Source organism: Eleutherodactylus coqui, chromosome 11 (assembly GCF_035609145.1).
Source record: "Eleutherodactylus coqui strain aEleCoq1 chromosome 11, aEleCoq1.hap1, whole genome shotgun sequence".
NCBI classification, from domain to species: domain Eukaryota; kingdom Metazoa; phylum Chordata; class Amphibia; order Anura; family Eleutherodactylidae; genus Eleutherodactylus; species Eleutherodactylus coqui.
The window spans coordinates 116,879,679-116,900,894 of record NC_089847.1 but is presented as its reverse complement, the minus strand read 5'-3'; the positions used below and the strand labels follow the sequence as shown (position 1 = coordinate 116,900,894).

The following is a 21,216-nucleotide window of genomic DNA, read 5'->3' as shown; positions in this document are numbered from 1 at the left end:
AGATGATGGGAGAGATCTCTGTTTTGACCTCCGCTATATTAATACATACTTCTTAGGTCGCCCCTTAACCATCTAGTTTCTAAATAAAGAAGTCCAATTTTGAGAGCCTCTCTGGGTATTGTAGTCCGCCCATTCCATTTATTACTTTAGTTGATATCCACAGAATAAATTAGCACGTTATGGATTTAGAATTTGCCGTGGTTTTCAAAAATAACTGCAGAAATTTTCCACGCCATGTGCAGAAAATTGTAGAAGTCTCCTCCTCATGGCTTGTACGGTAAATGCTGTGAAAGTTTCCGTAGCAAGATCCACGGTGTGTAAAGCCGGCCCTTAGGCCTCATGTCCACGGGCAAAAGAAGAATTAAAATCCGCAGCAGATTTTAACTCTTCTCCTGCCCGCGGATCCGCATCCCATAGGGATGCATTGACCACCCGCGGGGTAGATAAATACCCGCAGATGGTCAATAAAAGTGATTTTAAAAAAAAATGGAGCATGAAAAAATCTGGACCATGCTCCATTTTCGTGCGGGTCTCCCGCGGGGACGGCTCCCGCGGGTTTCTATTGAAGCCTATGGAAGCCGTCCGGATCCGCGGGAGACCAAAATCGGAATTTACTCACCCGCTCTGTATCTTGTCTTCGCCGCGGCGCCATCTTCTCTCCGTCGCGGCCAGATCTTTTTTCTTCGGGCTGGCGCATGCGCGGGGCACGTCACCGACGTCATCCTGCGCATCCGCCGGGCCGAAGAAAGAAGATCCGGCCGCGACGCAGAGAAGATGACGCCGCAGCGAAGGAAGGATCCGGAGCGGGCGGGAGGTAAGTTTATTCTTATTCTTATTTTCAGCGCTCATGTCCGCGGGGCAGGAGGGAACCACTACGGATTCTCCATGGAGAATCCGGAGCGGGCCTGATTTTCCCCGTGGACATGAGGCCTTAGAGTACCTTCACACGGGGCAGATCTTTTTGCAATGGAAAACCCGCTGCAAATACGTCACAAATCTGCAGCAACTAAAAAGTGTGGCTTTCGTCTCGTAATATTATTGCGGATCTGCCGTGGTTTTAACCATTTGTATTTCAAGAATCGAAAACTGCACTATAAATGGACACGCTCCGGATTTTAGTGCAAAACTTTTCCACTCCCTGTGAAGGATATTATTAAGATCCCCACCCCAAGGCTTGTACTACAAAAACTCTGGGATGTTCGTAGCAAATTCTGCCGCATTTACATCCTAAAGAGTTCCTTCAGTCATAAAGTTTTGGCCCATGCTTAACTTTTTTCAATTTCTTGCTTCGCAGGCCCAGAGCTTGGTGGAGAATTCCCAGTTCAAGACATGAAAACTGGGGAAGGGGGTCTTCTACAAGTGACCCTGGAAGGCATTAACCTGAAATTCATGCACAGTCAGGTATGAGGGGGGTGTGAATGTGGACGGCAGTATGAGTCAGGGCATTAGTGTGACTGTACATGGGGAAGGTTACAGTGCATGTAAGTAAGGGTGTTGTCATCCGTTGCGAGAGCGAGGGGCCATCGTGTGGTGGGATGCCATAATGGATATGTTGCATTGTATTCTCACTACATCCATGATGTACAAATGGGGTGTTTGCTGCGTGTCATGTTGGGGCAACATTGTAGTGTCTGGGATGCAGTGTGCCGGGTACCCCCCCATATCTTGAGCCCCTTTTTCCGCCTCTCAATCTTGTGTTTCCTCCGCTTGCTCTAGCTGTGTGATACATGTGCTGTCTTTCGCTGTCTTTGCTCCATGCTGCCCTTTGCCTGCTGGGATTGAGGGTGTCTGATGCTGTCTTTTTGTAACCCCTCCCTGGCTCGGGCTGACCTCTCCCAGCGCTGAACTTCCATACACAGCTCATCCGCAGGTCACCCAGGGGGCAAAATTTAAAATTCAGGTCTGCAAGTCATCACAAGATCACCCAGGGTCCAGCAGGTCATTTCAGGGATCATTAAATTTTTTTTTTTGATTATTTATGTTTTTTTGCATCTCGTATCCGGATACCCCAGAAGACCGACAAGAATTAAAGGAAGTCGTGCACTCTATTTACTTTCCTTTTTGTCCTGTGATTCCAAATGTCCACTCATAAGTGAGCAAATTTCCATACGGCATCCATACACCCGGGGGGTAGGTCACAGCAGTATCCGGTGTGATCTCCCCATCATTTGAGCAGGGCCTGCACTCCGTGCTGGGTGAGGAGCAGGGACGGATTTGATAAACGGGGCTGCTTTTTCCCGGCCTCCCCGTGTTGATGTCTTGGTCTGGGCTGTGTGTTGCTGGGGGTTATACAAAGTGAGGGGAGGTATGGTCTCGCTGTGTCACTAACAGTCTCATTTCTCTCCCACGCTCACTCCTCCTGCAAGGAGCGGAAGGTACTCACTCTGCCGCCATCTTTGCTTCTCGCTGCTCTCCACCCCTCCCGTTAGTTTTGAGCTGTCTGTGCTACCTCCCGTCTTACCTCAACACTTTTTCCTCCCCCCCCCCCCCCCCGGCTTTAGTTATGGTTTACCTCCTGATTATTTGCTGTGTTTTTAGGGTATGTCTCCCCATTATTCCAAAGCTGTTTTCTCCCCTTCACACATTAACTCTGTTACAGAAATGTTGTGACCACCAGTGAAAATCCAGAATATCAAAAATTAACCAGTGCCTTCTGTCTCTCTCCCTTTCCCTCTAAATCTCTCAACCCTCTTCCTGTCTCTTCCCCCCCCGATCCTGTGTGATCCTCCGTTTCCATATTTTATCCCCATTTCCCCCTCTTGTGTTCTTTCCTCCCCAATTTCTCTGCCCCTTTCTCCTCCAGGTTTTTATACAGCTGAATCACATTAAAAAGTGTAACACTGTACGGGGCGTCTTTGTCTTGGAGGAATTTGGTAATTACCATCCTTGTGCCGCTGGGTCTGTATTGCTGTGGCAGTAACTCGGAGTGTAGGAACCCCCATATTTAACATTTTATCTCTGGACGGGAGGTTTTGAGGGGTTTCCTGGAATATCGTAAAATTGTATCTTGGGGTCTCTGAGTTACTGCTGTATAATCTGTGCTGTGGCAACTATGAAAACCTTCCTCCTCCAACCAGGTAATGTTCCACCCCATTAACTATAGAGGTTCGTAATAGATGCCGATTCATTGATCTACTAATTCCACATGGATCCCCCTTATAGACAGGTTGCCCATTTTAAAGCGACTTTCCGGTCCCGGACAAAGAAAGATGACTGCACCTCTTCACGGACTGCTTGATGCACACTGCCCATTAATCTAAAGATACTTCTGCACAGGACGCCCCACAGCCGTCCCAATGATTATCGCTCCTGCGCTTACACAGGAACACTCACTGAATGGACGCGATGCGCCCGTGGTCTTTTCCGGCCAGCCGCCTCCATTCATAATAAACGGGGACTTGTTCATAGATGAACGACTGCCTGTTTACATGGACACAACAGTTTTTTGGTTTTTCGGCAATTCTTGCACACTTGCCCTGTCGGCTCCCATGTTTAAATATGACTAGAGTCGCCTGTATTCGCTGTAGTGTGCATCAGGTAATCCGAGAAGCTGTGCGGCCATCTATGTTTATTCAGGACCGGAAGGTCCCTTTAATTTTTTGCATCTAATCCCTGGGATGTTTTGGCAAGGTTTCAGAACCTTTTGAAACCGATTTTCATTATTTTCTGAACTAAGTTGATAAGTCCAACTTGTCGACACCCTGGTATAGCACTGTAAAGTATACCTTATGGAACATCTGTAAAGTGTAGGCATAGAAGTGAAAGTATCTCCGTAATCCACTACATGTCAAAACTTTGCTTTTCAAGAACAGTTTTGATCATAGCATTTAAATAAAAAGGCTCAAGAAAAAAAAAAAAAGCGCCACATGGAATGACTGTGTCTCAAATCAGAGATGCATCAAAATCAGATTCTCACCTGACGGGGTTATAATATGGGCATAACCCTGGTAGAAGCCATAAATAAGCCCTTAGGAACCGCTGCTGTAGTGGGTAGTCTCCTGGGCAGGTTTCCAGCTTCCTTCCAGATGGACGAATAGCAATTGGAAATACTTGAAATGTCCTGAAAAGCGCAGGATCCAATAGGTTTAAGGAACAGTTAATAAAGGCAACGCGTTTTGGTAACTGAAGTCTCCCTTCTCAAGCAAACTCTTAAAAGAAGGGATTTCAGTTCCTGAAACGCGTTGCTTTTGTTGAGGTTTGTTTAAATAAACTTTTCCTTTAAACCTATTAGATCCTGTGCTGTTTGGAACATTTCACATAATTTTCAAATACTCTTATTTGGGCCATTCGGAGTCCCTCATTCAAGACCACTATCAATAAGCCAGAGTAGAAAGTGGCTTCAGGGTGCTTATCTCTCTGGATAACCCAAATTTCCATAAAACAGCCCATTGATTTAAGTAAGAACTTTGTAATGCTTAATTTCCCCTGTGGTGGCGCTGCAGGGAAATTAAACGTTTGGTAAATGATTACCGTTAAGATGACAGCTGATCGTTGGAAGTCCCATTAGTGAGATAGGCACTGATTTGACTTGTGTTAGGGGGAACAACCTCTTTAAATGGTAGATCACAGTCACACTGTAGAATAAAGATGACTATATTAGCCCACTGATCTTACTATTCTAGGTCCCTTCCCTTAGTCAAGATTACTTTGCTTATATAGAAGAATGCTTCATGTGTATGAACATCACAAAATGTCCATAATTGTGTTATTGTGCTTTGTCGTCCCCCCCCCCTTCCCTGTGTCCTCCCACCTATATAATTTTGTTATTTTTGGTGATTTGTTGGCATCTTTCTATTGGCATGTGTCACATTTGGTGCGGGGATCAAAAGAAAAGTTTTTCTAAAATTCAGTAAACTAATAAGTTACTTTATGTTGCTGTTTGTGTGCTTGTGTGACGCCCATCTGATCAAACAACCTTGTTCTGTCTGCCGCAACACTGTATGTCACACATCCTAACACTGAGAGGGGGCCTTTTAGAAGGTCTATATTGAAGCTCCTTTAGTCCACTTTAAAAGTATTGTTTTGGGGGGTTTTTTTTATGTCCCTATGACAACACATACTGCCTCTTTGCTCTGGCAGATTTTAACCCTTTGCAATCCAATTTTGGATTCAGGGTTTCCTAGGGGGCTCTCTCTTTCTGCCATTATACAATGGCGCCATCTGCTGGCTAGAGCCAGTACTACGGTATGGGACATACTGGAGAGCCCCCACCCCCCCACCCAACAAGAGTGGCCAGTAGTATACAGTAAGAATACCCTGCTGGACGTCTTCTGACCTCGGAGCTGTACAGCCTTCAATCAGAATGTCTGAAGACCTCAGACCGTGGATTGGAAAGGGTTAAAGGGTTGATCTGGGTGTGAGAATATATATAATTTTTTTTTAATGGATCCAAATCTGTTAAAACAAAGTGGTTTGTACCTGTCCTTTCCCTCTCAATCCAGGGTTGCAGCTTCGTGGTCCTTTTGGTCTTTGTTGTGGATCGGCTACCATCTGATCTTTGCAGCCAATCGGTGGCCGTATGCCATTCTGGCATCTCTGCTCAGTTACTGAGAGGAGCCGTGATGCCAGGAGAATGCCACCTGACTGCTGCGGCCCCCGATTGGGTGCTGTGGTCAGGTGGTAGCTGTTCCAAACAAAGACTGGGAGGACTGCAAGGCTGCATCGCTGGATTAGAGGATGGGGGGAGTACCGCTGCTTTTATTGACTTAAGTCATTGATCCGTTGTTTAAAGGGGATTGTTCTGGTGTGACAATTTTTTTTAAAGGGGTAGTCTGGGCTCTTTTCAACTGATGACCTAACCCCAGGATAGGTCATGAATAGTTGATGAGTGGAGATCCACTGCTCAGGACCCCCATCCATCACCTGATCCTCTGGCCCGTGGACCAGATGTTATCATCAACGAACAGGGAGGAAGTGGGAGTGCCGACTTCACGTCCATTGAAATCAATGGAAGCATCTTGCTGCTATTCCCCTTCCTGCCCAGAACAGGATGTCTGTAACAAGAACAGGAAGTGGTACAGCAGCTCAGTGTTTCCATTGATTTAAACATGGAGTGAAGCGGGCCCTCCCACTTCCTTTCCTGTCCCTGATGATGACATCCGGCCCGGAGGGCTGGATGATCAACTGATGGACAGGGGCCCTAAGTGGCTGGTCCCCATATATCAACTACTGATGGCCTATCCGGAGGATAGCTCATCCGTTGAAGAGAACCCAGACTATCCTGTTTTAATAGCAAGACGTCTGTCTTCATTGCAACAGGGTGAATAAGAGTTTTTTTTCATTTTCTCACTTTTGCTATAAAGATGAAAGCTGCACTCTGATTGGTTGCTTTGTGCCCGCATCCCTATGAGAACACGGAGTTGACAGAACACAGGGGCAGGTATTGCTGTCATAGGGTTTCAGTCAGATCTTTTCTGATAATAGACTTCAAAGTTCAGTCTCCAAAGGAGGAAGAAATGGGCACAAGGAAAGTCACACTGAAGGGGCTTTAATATGGATTCTTCAGAAACTTGCTTGGCTATAAGATTCTCTGACGCTTTATCGTGCCATTTAAAAAAACAAAAAACTTTATAAACCAAAACCAATTCTAAGAAATAATTATTGCTGCTTCTGAAGACGACTTCAGCAATGTGTAACCTTATTAAAGTGGCTATAGAGCTTAATTAACTTCCTGGCATTTCGGCATTGCTCCGACCTCGCTGGCTCGCTTCCTTAATCCTAGTGATTATGACACTTGATTCTACTGACCTTGCTTCCCTGGGTGTCATTGTGCTACTTAATTCCCTGTTGTCATTGTGACCCTGTGGTCTGAATCCCTGGTGTTGTCCTGTCTGTTACCATTAACATGTCCCCTGGGTGTCCTCGGTAGCTCCGGGCTGGGTGACTTCTCTCCCGCTGGTTTCATGTTTTCTCTCTGTGTTTTTGAACTCCTCTGTTTTGTCTCTTGGATCCGATTTTAGTTCCTGAAACTAAAGAAGTGGTGAGCCACAAATACAAGACGCCTATGGTAAGTGGACGTCATGATGATCGCCTTCAAACTATGAAATGTGATTCTATGGAGGGGTAATATTGCATCCCATATGGTTTTGGGCGAACAATGATGGCCGCACTGCTTCTCTGACTACCTGATTAGTCTAAGACCCTACATGCATCAGGTAGTCAAGAAGTGATGCAGCCATCTTGGGGGGGGGGGGGGGGGGGATCACTTCAGTGGCAATCTGGAAATATAGAATGGGTTCTTGGGAGATGTCAATTTACCTGTGGCTGCGCCACGATCCCATCAATGTGCAGACCACCATTTACATCCTTGGTGGTCATCCTACTCAAATTTTCTTTGAGCCCATCAGATCCATATTTATGGCCTGTGTTTCGCACCATATGTATATTATAATTTTTTTTTTTTAAGCAAATAACAGCTGAGAAGGGGGAAGGACAGGTAAATGTTTCCGGGCTGTACAAGATTACAAAAGAATGGCTGCTTTCTTCAAGAAGCAGCACCCCAAATGTCCGTAGATTGTGTCTGGTATTGCAGCTCAGCTCCGCTAAGATAGTAAGGCACTGCTACAATATCACATACAACCCACGAACTTGTATGGTACATATAAAAGAAGAAACTTATGTTTTAATCCTGTACAACCCATTTAGGATCTTTTTGGCCCCAGTCTGCGCCCTTCTACACCGCTAGATTCTTGGACTGTTGTAACGAGCAAAATGGATGAAACGGGTTTGCTATTATGTGAAGATCAATCATTAAACTTGTTTTCTGGGCATTTACTAGTAATGACCTTTTCACAGGATAGGTCATCAATATTTGATCACGGGGATCCACTGCTTGGAATCCCCCACCCATCAGTTGATCTTCTGGCCTTTGACCCTACTGCACTGACAGCGGGCTAGAAGGGTCATAGTTCACTTCACTCCCGTTGAAATCAATGGGAGCCGAAGCCTTCCATTACACTTCCGGCTCTGTCTGGGTCGGAAGCGGAAGTGTATTAGGAGGTAGTGGATTCCAGTGATTGATTTTCAACGGTAGTGAAGCCCTCTGACCCTTCTGCCTCCGACCCCCATGATGGCATCTGTTTCCACTGCACTGACATGGGGCCAGACAATCAACTGATTGGGAATTCCGAGTGGAGGTTTCCCACCAGTTGACTATTGAGGACCTGAAGATAAGTCAATAGTATTTGTCCATAAAAGCCCTTTAAGGGGGAAGTGGAAATGGGCTGAACTGGATGGACATTGTCTTCTTTCATGTTACTATGTAACGTTCGTCAACCGTTTCTGCCGGATCATTAGTCCATGTAAAAGAGCCTTATTTCTGGCATATCAGCCTATTGCGTGAAAGAAAAGCAACTCCACTTATAAAGTCAACTCCCAGCATTTATTAAAGGACCCGCATGTTTATTTTTCAGGGGGTAAAAAACAGACAGGTCCTCTACAATGTCCCCAGCTTAGTTGACGCGTAAAGTACCGCCGTTGCAGCGATCATCGCTCCCGCCATCGAGTTCCTTTGCACATAAGGATGTTGAACCTCGTCTGCAGCTCATATACTCTGATGGTCGTGCAGCCGATCTGTCACTCAGCAAAGTTTAGTAGTTGTCATCGGGTTCAATGATCTTCATAGGTGGCTTCCTATTTCAGGTAGCTAAAAAGCTTCTTCCGCCTAGTAACTGGCCCGCTGATGGACAAGAAATCCATCATTTTCATGAGCCCATCATGCGCTGACAGATCTGGTTTTAGGTTCCAAGCCTCCTTCGTGAACCTTACCTCTGCTTTGGCCAGCTGTCCATATGGCAACATCATTAACTCTTCCCTGAAATTGACACTTTGGTGATCTATCACCGTCTGTCAGTAATTATAGCACGAGATGGACTAAATTCATAATTTATTGATGACTCCAGAGTTGAGCGATAGTGACTTTCTCAAGTTGTAACCTCAGGAGTAGAAGCTTCAAAAAATCAGTATAATATAAAATCTGTATTTCCAACTGTTGGTGCACTTTTTTGTTTTTCTTTTTTGTGGTTGCTTTTTCAGCCTTTTCACAAGGGAAGAGCTCTCCCCGCCACCGCCCTTCAGCAAAGATTGCCAAGTATCTGTTCAGGGGTCAAGACTTTCCATGTATTAGAGTTAAAGACGACCTGTCCCAGCCTGTATAGATTTTCAGCAATGGCCCTGCTGACTCCGGGTCATTTTTGTCCCCCTCTGCTCCCTCCTGTTCCAGTGTAATGACGCTGCTCAGTGTATGTTTTTCCACTTTGGGTTGTTAGGTATATGTAATATTTGGCTATCACATGCAACTATATTCTGCTTATCAGCTTTCTCTAAATCTAATGGCCGGTCCTGATGATCCTGTGCCATCTGATCCAGCTCATTGAGCTGCCCAGTACTCCCCAGAAGGACGTTTTATTCTAGCATAGAGGCCGCTTCTGTTTGTGGCATGTGACTGTTCGGTGTAGTTTTCAGGCACGCTGCTGAGTTTGTGTTTGAGGTCATAAACTACTTCCCTTTCTACTGGTCTAGGTGATATTTAATAGCGTGACTGGACTAGTAAGGTCACCCCCAATTCATTGCTCTATTAAGGATGTCGTTCGCTTTGGAATAGTTTAACCATGATTTTCTTAGTTGTGAAACTGGATACAATTGGCATTAACTGCACCCAAAATTTGGCAATACTGGTAAAATTGTGTTTCTAGTGAATCTCCAACCTTTTTGTGTTTTCTAGCGGCCCCTATTCTTATGATGGGGTCATTATTACTAGGACACGGCAGAATCTTGCATTACACAGGTTAGGTAATGGCAAAGTAGTCCGGCACCACACTCTTAATGAAAGTGTCAAAGCGTACGTTTACACGTAGCGGGGTATCCACAACGGAAAATTCTGCAGTGTTTCCGCATCCAGCGGCGCTGCGCTCACCAGAGGCCGATGGGAAGCACTGACTGTACAAGGACTTCGGAGGTGAGGAGAGCGTTGTAGATTCTGAAATAAGCTGCGGATAGGCAGATGATTGTGATTCGAGATCCGCACTATTGCTGCAGATTTTGACTGTTTTTGTATATGGAGTTTCTGCAGTATTTCCACTACGTGTAAACATACTGTAATTGAAGATCTAAGAAATACAAAATACCCCCACCGCTCTTTGGGAAGAAGGTGCACTTTTTTCATCAATACGGTATAAACCATGGACCTCCGTAACGAGTAGAAGCCATTAGTCTATTACAACGCGTTTCGAAGCCTAAAACAAGATTCACATGTACAGATATATATATATATATATATATATATATATATATATATATATATATATATATATATATATATATATATATATATACACACTTATTTAAAAGGACTTGCGATGAGGCGTCCGTCATGGCTGCTCTGTGATACTGTGATGTCATCATAGGGGAGGGACATTTCCTCTTAGACGTGGGTAGAACATGTGACTTGATTTTGGAACGCAGCTTGCGTTCCAAAGTTTAAATGAACTTTATCTATCGTGCTTTTTGTGGACAGAGTAAACACACAGCCTCTCCCGTATACTTCTGAATAGATGTACCTATTCTAGTTTATAGCTATTGTCACAAGCCGCCCGTTGATGTACACCGCTCGGCCAACTAGTCTTAGCGTAGTGCATATTGATGGAATATACATTAAAAATGTCTAACAGATTAATGGATGGTGTAAACCTTAGAATTATTATGCAGAACATGTAAGAACTTAAGATAATAGATCACATGATGTTATATTTACTCTGTTTGTTTACGCGGGTGCGTAGGGGGTTGATGGTACGACCCACATATTTTGTGCCGCATGGATACACTAAAGGCCCATTTAGACACAATGATATTTGCTCAAAAGCCGTCTTTTGAGCGATCGTTGTGTGTAAATGCACTGACATGCCGTTTTCGTTAAGCCGTAGCTCATCGCTGTCTTTCAGCGTGCTGACGATGAGCCTTATTAGGGATTCACAGCGGGATACAGCTGATACTATTTCAGTTGTATCACGCTCCCTTATGACAGGCGGGATATGAAGAACACAGCGGTCGAGCTCTATTCTCCATACCCGGATGGGAGCACTCGGCTGTATTAACCCTTTCCAATCCACTGACGTCTTAATACATTATGATTTAAGGCTGTACAGCTCCGATGTTGGTAGACGTCCGTCGGGGTTCTCTTACTGTATATTGCCAGCCTCTCTGCTGTCGGAGCCTATCCAACATGTCACCTCATGCAGTACTGGCTTTAGCCAGCAGACAGCACCGTTGTATAATGGCAGAAAAAGAGTAAGCCCCCTAGGAAAACCAGGGTACAAATTGGATTGGAAAGGGTTAGAGCCGGGCGCTCCTAGCGGGGAACAGCTGGGTGCAGAAGACAAGCGGGGACACCGCGCTTGTCTTCTGCATCCTCCGCTCGCAGCGCAAGGTGATCGCTCATCTTGAGCTGTAAATGACACTACGATTATCGCTCAAAAGACGTCTTTTGAGCGATAATCGTTGTCTAAATGGGCCTTAACCTGTATATAACATTTCGGGTATCGCAGGTGATTCTCTGTTTATGGACAGTCTCTTCATCCAGTTTTATTTTATATCATTTGTGTGCAATAAAGGGACAGAGCTTGCATCTCCTTTTTTTTTTTTTTTCTCCTTACATCTAAAGACTTGGTTCCCTCCCCCCCCCCCCCTACACACATTTTGTAGGTTTGTGTTTTTTCCTGCTCTGGTTTGAGGGGGCTCATATATTTTGTAACCTCTTATTTCTTCTAAAAATTATTTAAAAATGTCTTTGGACATTTTTTTCCAGATACGGATCTCCTAGAGAGTCTGTTTTTCTTTAAACTTCCTTTATTTCCCCGTTGTTGCTGTACTTGGTTAGAAATGCACTTTTTTCTTCTTTATGATTTAACTGATCCTTTTTATTCTTTTCTTTATTTTTTCCCGATTTTCATCATTTTCATTTTTAAGCCTGTTACTTGCACTTTCTATTAATTTCACTGGGCAGCGCTTCTCTTTGAAATTCAGGCAGAAATAATTACCTCGCGCTTCAAAGTCCTCTTTGTATTCAGTTCCTTTTTATTCTTTTTACTTGGCTAAAAGGGACTCGTCTTATTGGTGAATTTACCGCAATCTTACATCATGTGATCTATCATCAGAAGGTCTTACAGGTTAAATCTTTTATAAATTTTTAATGTACGTTTCCTCAATATGTACTAGGCTACGATTAGTTGGCAGAGCGGTGTACATCAATAGGCGGCTTGTGACACTGACTAGATGTACCTATTCTAGTTTATAACCAGAGGTATACGGGAGGCACGAGTATTAGAGATGAGCGAGTATACTCGCTAAGGCACATTACTGGAGCGAGCAGTGCCTTAGCCGAGTATCTCGCCGCTCGTCTCTAAAGATTCGGGGGCCTGCGCCAGTGACAGGTGAGTTGCAGGGGGGAGCGGGGTGGAGAGAGGGAGAGAGAGATCTCCCCTCCGTCCCTCCCCGCTCGCCGCCGGCCCCCGAATCTTTAGAGACGAGCGGGAGGATAATCTGCTAAGGCACTACTTGCTCGATTAGTTAGCCTTAGAAAGTATACTCGCTCATCTCTAGCTAGTATGTGATTTCTCTCCACAAATAGCACGTTAAAGTTCATTTAAACTTTGGATGTTCTACCCACGTCTAAGAGGAAATGTCCCTCTCCTATGATGACATCACAGAGTACCACGGAGTACCCATGACGGACGCCTCAACGTACTGGCCTATAGTACCGAAACGCGTTGTAATAAACTAATGGCTTCTACTCATTACGGAGGTCCGTAGTTTATACCATATTGATGAAAAAAGTGCACCTTCATCCCCAAAGAGCGGTGGGGGTATTTTTTATTTCTTGGTCCTTATTGAAAGCTCCTGATCAACCAGGTAGCTTTTCCTGCTCCAGACGTCTCTCTAGACCCACTGGATCACGGACAAAGGATGGATTTACAAGCCCACTTGGATACAAGGTGTCGGTGGGATTTTCCTGGCCAGGATTAACCCACTGTGCACCAGGTGAGTTATCCTTACCTTCTACATTATATTCTAGAACTCGTACTCTAGAATACTCTTGCACAAGACGCAGTTCTGACACCTCTTTTTATATACTGATTGGTTGCTATGGGCAGCAACGACAGATTTTCAATCGCGGCACAGCTTTCAATTCTCATACTGCTGAAGTAAAATGAAAGCTGCACTATGATTGGTTGCTCTGGGCAACAATGACAGATTGTCTTAGACAGCTTTCATAAGAGTGTGGTGCCAGGTTACTTTTCCGTGACCCACCCTGAAGCATTAAAGGGGTTGTCTAGTTAACGAACAACCCCACATCAATAGCATTGCTGATATTAGAACTATAAAGTGAAATATACTGGCCCATCAGCGGCCGCCAGGATCCAGCTGCAGTCCCAGTGATTGTTGTGAGAAGTGATGAAATCAGGTAACTTCTGCAGCTCTTTCTCTTGCCATCGGCGCTCGCATCCTGAGCGCCATGATGCCAAGAGTTCAGGAACGTTATTCTGCAGTGGTCACCTGATTTCCTTGATATCATATGTCTCGGCAATCACTGGGACCACAGCGCTGGATCCTGGTAGCCGCAGATGGGTAAGTTAATCAGTTTGTTCAATAGCACTGCCTGCGTTTAAAGTGGGGTTATCCAGTAACCAGACAACCCCTTTAAAGAGGACTTGTTTGCTTTCTTGTCTTGGTAATGATTTATAGGGGTATTCTCATCTAAGTCAATCATGGCTTCCAAGGGAATAACCACTTATATGCTGCAGCCAGAGGTGCCCGGAATTATGGAAACAGCCCAGGTGGCTCTTAGCTCCCATAGAAGTGAATGAGATTTGTGGAAACAGTGTAGCACAGCAAAATCAGCATTTTCTGCACGACTGGACATCTCTACTATAGTAGCAGCTGCGCCGTCGGTCATGGCAAGGGTCAGGGGACCCCTATTCTAGAGACAGATGCCGGTCCGAGGTGGGACATGCATCTATTTAACATTTATGGCGTATCCTGTGGCTATACTGTATATGTCTGTGGTTAATATGCGCTATGAAATAACTCCGAAACATCTTGTCTTAAAACTCCGTGTTTCGGTGCACAACTTGGTGTTACCTTCTCCTACAGGGTCCGACACATTGTGACTCTGTCCATTCAATGCTGACCGTGTGGGACACACCCTGACCAATCTCACCTGGGAGAACATCAGGCATGTCCATGATCACTAAACCAGGAAGTTCACTATGGCTTCATTTACATACTAAATGCCCGACGCCTACTTTATTATTTTTGGTGGAGACATTGACTTTTTTTTTTTTTTTTACGCAAAAACACAAAAAAAAAACCCCAACAAAATATATATTTCTGGTGTTTTTGTTCTCTTTTAAAGAAAAAAAAATTACCAATGTAAATTTATGAAGGTCCTTTCGGAGTGCACAGAAAATGTGAAAGCCGTTCCCATCTTGTATGGCCAGCTGTAGAGGGACCCGCCTGAAGCCCGCAGTCCCTTCGCTTAGCCCCTCATGACACCATTTGCCACTTCCAGTTCTACAAAGTTCTTTGTCGTAGGAGAAATCCATGGATTCATCAAAATCCCCATCGGTGTTCACATCCTGTGTGGCTTCATCTCCAGTTATCTGTTGTCTAAGTGAAAAATTGGTCGTGTTGCTCCTAGCAACGACGGAGCTCCCTCTTTCATTTCTTAAAATACTATCGAGTGTTTTGGACAATTTGGATCCATTTTTCGGTTAGAATGATTTAACAATCCTGATATTAAAAAAAACAAAAAAAACAAAACCTTCTGACCGCACTGAAGGTGACCGATGAACAGAAAGGAGATTTATGAACTAGTCTAAAACAAAGACTGTATGTGTTGCCTATAGCCACCAATCACGGCTCGGCTTTCATTCGGCATAGGGCAGATCTCCTTGACCGCCATTTCTGGCTCACCTTGTGGATGATGCCGCAGTATGAGACAATCCCGGCACTCACTGTTGGTCTTGCACATCTTTATTGCCGGTCAGCAATCGCAGACATAACATGGACACGTTTCTGCCCGTCCAGCCGTCCTCCACTGTCATATGGCATTAGGTTCACATTCCATTAAAAAAGGTAACATTGTCTCATCCTAATGATATAACGCACTCATTGTAAAAGACAATCCCTCCCCTGGAAGTCGGATGAAACTTTCTCTGTGATTTTAACGTTTATATAAAAGATTCCAATATCCGAGCAAAAGGAGAATTTATGGTGAACGGACCCCTTGTAGGGAGGCCCTAGTACCCTGTTGTACCGCCTCTAGCTTGGATACAAGATGTGATATGGTGGGCATGGAGGCTCTAGTACCTTGTTGTACCGCCTCTAGCTTGGATACAAGATGTGATACAGATGGTCATGGAGGCTCTAGTACCCTGTTGTACCGCCTCTAGCTTGTATACAAGATGTGATACAGATGGGCTGGAGGCTCTAGTACCCTGTTGTACCGCCTCTAGCTTGGATACAAGATGTGATACGGGCAGGCATCGAGGCTCTAGTACCCTGTTGTACCGCCTCTAGCTTGGATACAAGATGTGATACGTGCAGGCATGGAGGCTCTAGTACCCTGTTGTACTGCCTCTAGCTTGGATACAAGATGTGATACTGTGGGAATGGAGGCTCTAGTACCTTGATATACTGCCTCTAGCTTGGATACAAGATGTGATATGGTGAGCATGGAGGCTCTGAAACCCTGTTGTACCGCCTCTAGCTTGAATACAAGATGTAATACGGGGGGCATGGAGGCTCTAGTACCCTGTTGTACCGCCTCTAGCTTGGCTACAAGATGTGATGCGGGTGAGCATGGAGGCTCTAGTACTCTTTTTGGCTGTCTCTAGTTTGGATACAATATGTGATATGGGCGAGCATGGAGGCTCTAGTACCCTGTGAGGGCATGGTGACTCTAGTACCCTGTTGTATCGCCTCTAGCTTGGATACAAGATATGATGGACGGGCATGGAGGCTCTAGTACCCTGCTGTACCACCTCTAGCTTGCATACAAGATGTGATAGGGGGGGCATGGAGGCTCTAGTACCCTGTTGTACCAACTCTAGCTTGGATACAAGATCTGACGGGGACGGGCATGGAGTCTCTAGTACCCTGCTGTACCACCTCTAGCTTGGATACAAGATGTGATATGAAAGAAAATGTAATAAAATGAAGGCGCAACATTCTAAGCTAGCTGAAAGCTAAAGGTCCAAGATACGATGGTGAAACCACATCTGTTTTACTTAACATAGAAAACCTGCAAGTAGATACGCGTTTTGGGGTCGAGCCCCTTCATCAGTTCTGCTGGACTTAACCTGACAGGATGCCAGGGGGTGACAAAATTCCAAAGGTTTTTTTGGATGTGCCGGAGGTCCTGCATGTGGTGGGGAGGAAAGAGGTGCTTCAGATGAACTGACGGAGGGCCTCGACCCCCGAAACGTATATTCACTTGCTGGTTTTCTATGTTTTTATATTAAAAAAAAGCTTTCACTCCATTTTCTGTCGCTTTACACACACCCACCTTGGTGGAGCGGCATCTGGTTGGCAGCACCTCCATCATTCAAAACACTTTTTACTTCAGAATCGTTTCACCGCTCTCACTGGGTCTTTCTCCACCCTCCTTTTTAAACGTTTGCACCCGGGCCCATAAGCCTTGAGCTACACCCCTGATAATGCCATATCACCGCTGACGAAGGCTGGACGGGCCAAAACGAGTCCCGCTCACGCTTATTTGAGATTGCTGATATGCAATAAAGATGATTTGAAAGGGCAGCCGTGCCGGGAGTCCATTTTTGGAATTCATTCCTCATAGCGCTATTGTAAAACAAAAAGTTGCTCTGTTGTTCTTTGTTCTCTATAACCTCCAATCACAGAGCAGCTTTCATTTTTCGATGGCACTATGAGGAATGAAAGCTGCTCTGGGATTGGTTGATATTTGGCAATAAAGTTGTGCTTTGTTTTTTTTTTGTTTTTTTTTTTTTAAAGACCATTTTCATAAATCTGCTGTGAAGTATTTTCTTGCAGGTTGTGCTGACTGCACAAGCGGTCCCGTAATGCGGGGACGGAGCTCCTCGTCCCGCGTCCGGCTTTTGACACCACCGACAAACAGCTGCGACCATCCCCACAAATGTATTACAGGATGGCAGAAGGCGTACCTGAATAGGACGTGCTCTTAGAGGGGTTGTACCAGAATTACAACTTGCCCCCAAGCCACAGAATAGGGAATAACTTGCTGATCGTGGGGTTCTCGCCAATTCTGAGAATGGAGGTCCCATGTCCCCAATTGCTCTCCTCATTGGGGGTGCTGACTGCACTTGCTCAGCCAGCGCTCCATTTAATATGAAGTCATGAAGTGAGAGGAGCATCCCCGCAGTGACGAGAAGAGGGGGCCATGAGACCCCCATGCTCAGCATCAGCAAGGGGTCTCTGCTAGTTATCCCCTATTTTGTGGATAGGTAAGGGCTTGTAATTCTGGTACAACCCCTTTAACTGTGCAGTTTACGGTTGTGGGTCATGGGGGGGGGGGGGGGGGTCATTCTTTGCCCACCATGAAGTGTGCCGGAAGAGTTCAGCATTGGTTTTGACAGCTGACACCTAGGGAACAGCAGGGAAGGTAAGTATAGGCCCGATGTGGTGGATTTGAATTGCGTGCCCCACGCGGATGATCCCCAGTTCAAGCCGCCCACAGGGAAACATGGGAGTCCGCAACGGAAATTAAAGCATGCGGATTTGATTTGCAGATCTTTGGATGCGGAAATCAAATCGCAGCATGCTCTATTTCAGTGCGGTTACCGCATGGATGGCTTCCATTGAAATCAATAGAAGCCATCCGCAATTGACATTGCGGATTCCGCAGGGAAGCGGGAGGTTTAAAGAAAAACGAAAAACCCTACTGCGCATGTGCACCAGCGGGCCGGCTGGCGCTTCCGCACCCCTCTGCATTACAGAAAAAAAGATCCGAACGGGTAAGCTGGGTCCTCGGCCACGGGCAGAGTCGGAATCCGACCCGCCCGTGGACATGAGGCCTTAGTGTGTCAGCTACTCTAAGCCCGTAAGCTTAAGGTCCCTTTTAAGGACCCAACAGCAGTGGCATTGCGGGTTTAGTAACTTCGAGCACAGAAATAAGAAATTGAAAAACATTTTCTCAGCATTTTTTAACCCACAATAAAGGTTATTTTTGATTTTAAGAACGCAGATCACCTCATAGATGACCTTCAATCCGGAGGCCACGTCTGTCTTAACCACTTTTTTTTTTCTCCTCCTTTCAACAGGCCCACGAGATCTGCTATTCCGTCCTATGTCTCTTCTCCTACGTGGCTGCCATCAGAGGGAAGGAAGCGGAAATGAAGAGCAGACCCCCTCGGCCTGTGTCCAGTTGACCTCTCCTGCCCACACACTCCTGCCATGTCCGCTATGCCCCCGTCCCTGGCAATGCTGAGAGCTGTTCTGTGGGCGTCCCGCTGTAACATTCCTTCTCCTGTGTTTCGGAGCCTGCACCCTTGTAGTACATGCACTACGTGTCGTGACAGCATATTACAGCCCCCCCCCACACACCCGCTTCCGTGTCGTGTGCTTCCCGTGTTACTGGCGACCTGTGCGTATGACACAACTCTTCCAGGACGATACAAACGTTGTGTCCCTCCACATTCCTGCTGTGTGCTGGTGCTTTTGTCGCTGACTGAGTAGTATAGGGTTGGCTCCTGGTTTCTTCACTTTTTTGGGGGGCCGTAGGGGAACATTCAGGCTTCCCCGTACTTAACCCCCGTGTCTGATTCTTGGAGCGGAGCGAGCTTTAGATGTGAGAACAGAACTGCCGCACCGTGGTCGTTTAGCCGAAGGGTTGACCTATTTTGTGCATATTGAAACTACTGTGGAATCCTAAGGTACAGAGTGTAAATATTCTTTCTGTGAACGCAGCGCTCTCCCCTTCCCGGCACTGCCCACCACTGCATGGAGAGCACGATGTAAATATCCAGGTCTTTCTTATTTATAGAAATCTGTACAGATCCTGAATGTGCAATAAACTGGCATTTTAATGCTGGCTGGGCATTGAATTACTTTGTGCCGTCTTGTCTTATTACATAGTTTTTGTTTTTTTGGTACCACTAGGGGGCAGCACATAACTCTTGCCGCTGGTTTGAAAGACAGGCGTGATCTAGTAGAGCTCAATGCTGCAAGCCCTGCTTATATATCTATTACAAGTTCTGATGTAGTTATTGCTTCTTTGTAAGAAATGCTCGGGTGGATCTCCATGCAGCATGTTACATAGTCGTGCTGATAGTTTCCCCCCACCCCTTGCCTCCAAATGTTAGTTTGCAAAGTTTGGTAAGTTTACTCATCCTCAGCACACTTGAGACATACATATTGGTGTGTTCAATGTCTAGACAATTCAGCTCCTACGATATTGGGGCATGATGCATAGGACACGGGCTGTACTTGATGCCACACCAGTGACTCCAGCGCTTAGGATGATGCTACGCCTTGGTTGAGCAAGTTTTTCAATAGAAGATGTAATAAGAATATGTATACCTATTATATACATCGTTTTTTATGGTGAGCCTATTTTAAGAATATTTGGGGGGGGGGGGGGGGGTCTGGGATTTTTTTTTTTTTTTCTGCATTAAAAAAAAAAAAAAAATCCTAACCTGCAGTTCTCACACTGACCACTAAGCCTATTAGAGATCCTAAGAAAAGTAAAATGAGGCAAAGTTTTTTTGTTGTTTTTTGGTTTTTTTTTTTTTCATCACAACTAATCAGAAAATAGTGGCTTCAAAGCTGAAAACAAATGCCAAAGGCAATAACCCCAATACAAAGTTCCCTGAAATCTGGATTTTTCATCTTTAGCAAGTAAAAAATTAAATTTATAATAAGTTAAGATTGCAGGTCGCCTGAAAAAACACTCCATAGGTCAATCTGTATGATCGTACACATTTGCCCCATTTCCCAGGGACATGAGTGGAAGACTCCAACTCCCTCTTCAGTAACTGCCCTTGATTGTGATCATACATCTTAGAGAATATTGTATAGGGGTTCATGCTTTTTGGTCATTTGTTTTCACATTAAATCTAATTACTACAGGCAGGATTACAATGGGAGAGATCCTTGTATCGTCCCCCAATGTATTTATACATCGCCCCTTAAATAACTATGTATAAATACACCTTGTGAGTAGGGAATAACTTTATAATTGGTTGGGGTCCAACTGTGATGAGCCCCCCCCCCCCCACCACCACCAAAAAAAAAATCACCGATCCCAAGAAGGTGTTCTCTGCAGGAGTGTAGTAGAGAGCATGCATGCATGGCCTGCACCCTATTCATGTTCTTTGGATCGGTGGGGATCACAGTGGTCAGACCACTCCGCTCATTGTTATCCCCTATTCTGTGTAGGGGATAACTTTATATCTTGGTACACTCCCTTTAAGTATATATAAGCCGTTCAAATTCTCACTTTGCTAAGTGTCTTGCTATAACCTAAGTGCTGTCCTCTACCCCATCCTGTTAAGCTGCAGGTTACTTAGGGCTGTTAATGGGCCCCCTACAAGCTGTCTCTCGCCTGCTTATCTCTGCCCTGCTTTCTCTCTGTCTGTCAGCAGCAGCCGGTCTGTAGACTTCGAACTTCCATATGAGGCACGGAGGACTGAATCTTCACTCCTAAACCTGTCAACAAGTGTGACTGCTGCAAGAGCACATTCTCCATGCTGAGGACACAGCAGACCTGATTGGCTATAGAATGTGTCCTGGCGGCACCTAAAATAGCGTCCTCTGCTTAGTTGTCTCTGGTGACCGTCAAGCCATAGAATAGAATGCTCTTTGCATTAAAGGAGCCACACCTAATGTCTGTATTATACGGCAGTGACTTGTGGATATACGGTGATGCTTAACGGTTTTCTGAGCAGCTTATGATTAACCGCCATGGTGGCCATGAAGTCTTGTTGCACCTCTGGCCTTGGAAACTTTGCAGTGTGAGGATAAGCTTACGTAGGCACAGAGACGGTATGCTAAATCCACACAAATGGATGAAAAAAAGAAAAAAATGTTGGATACAACGTCTACTTGTACATCTAAAGCCCATTAAAGACCAATCACTCTAGATGGGTCCTAAGCTTTAATTCAGCGCCAATGGTAAAAATATGGCACAAGCTTAAAGCTCCTGCGGAACCAGGTCTGGTGCTCTGT

General features: G+C 45.3%; 1 protein-coding gene across 17 annotated transcripts in view; it reads left to right on the top strand.

The window, feature by feature from the left end:
- MADD (MAP kinase activating death domain) overlaps window positions 1–19,094 on the top strand; it is a 109,672-nt gene extending 90,578 nt beyond the window's left edge. For 13 of the 17 annotated variants that reach the window (XM_066583340.1, XM_066583335.1, XM_066583348.1 and 10 more), the window contains 4 exons: window positions 1,295–1,401; window positions 2,804–2,873; window positions 6,960–7,006; window positions 18,312–19,094. In XM_066583340.1, the coding sequence (XP_066439437.1) occupies window positions 1,295–1,401; window positions 2,804–2,873; window positions 6,960–7,006; window positions 18,312–18,419 (332 nt within the window). In that variant the 3' untranslated portion in view covers window positions 18,420–19,094. The remainder of the gene's footprint in view (window positions 1–1,294; window positions 1,402–2,803; window positions 2,874–6,959; window positions 7,007–18,311) is intronic. The other 4 variants (XM_066583350.1, XM_066583346.1, XM_066583343.1 and 1 more) reach the window with 1 other exon arrangement.
- The last annotated feature ends 2,122 nt before the right edge of the window (window positions 19,095–21,216 follow it).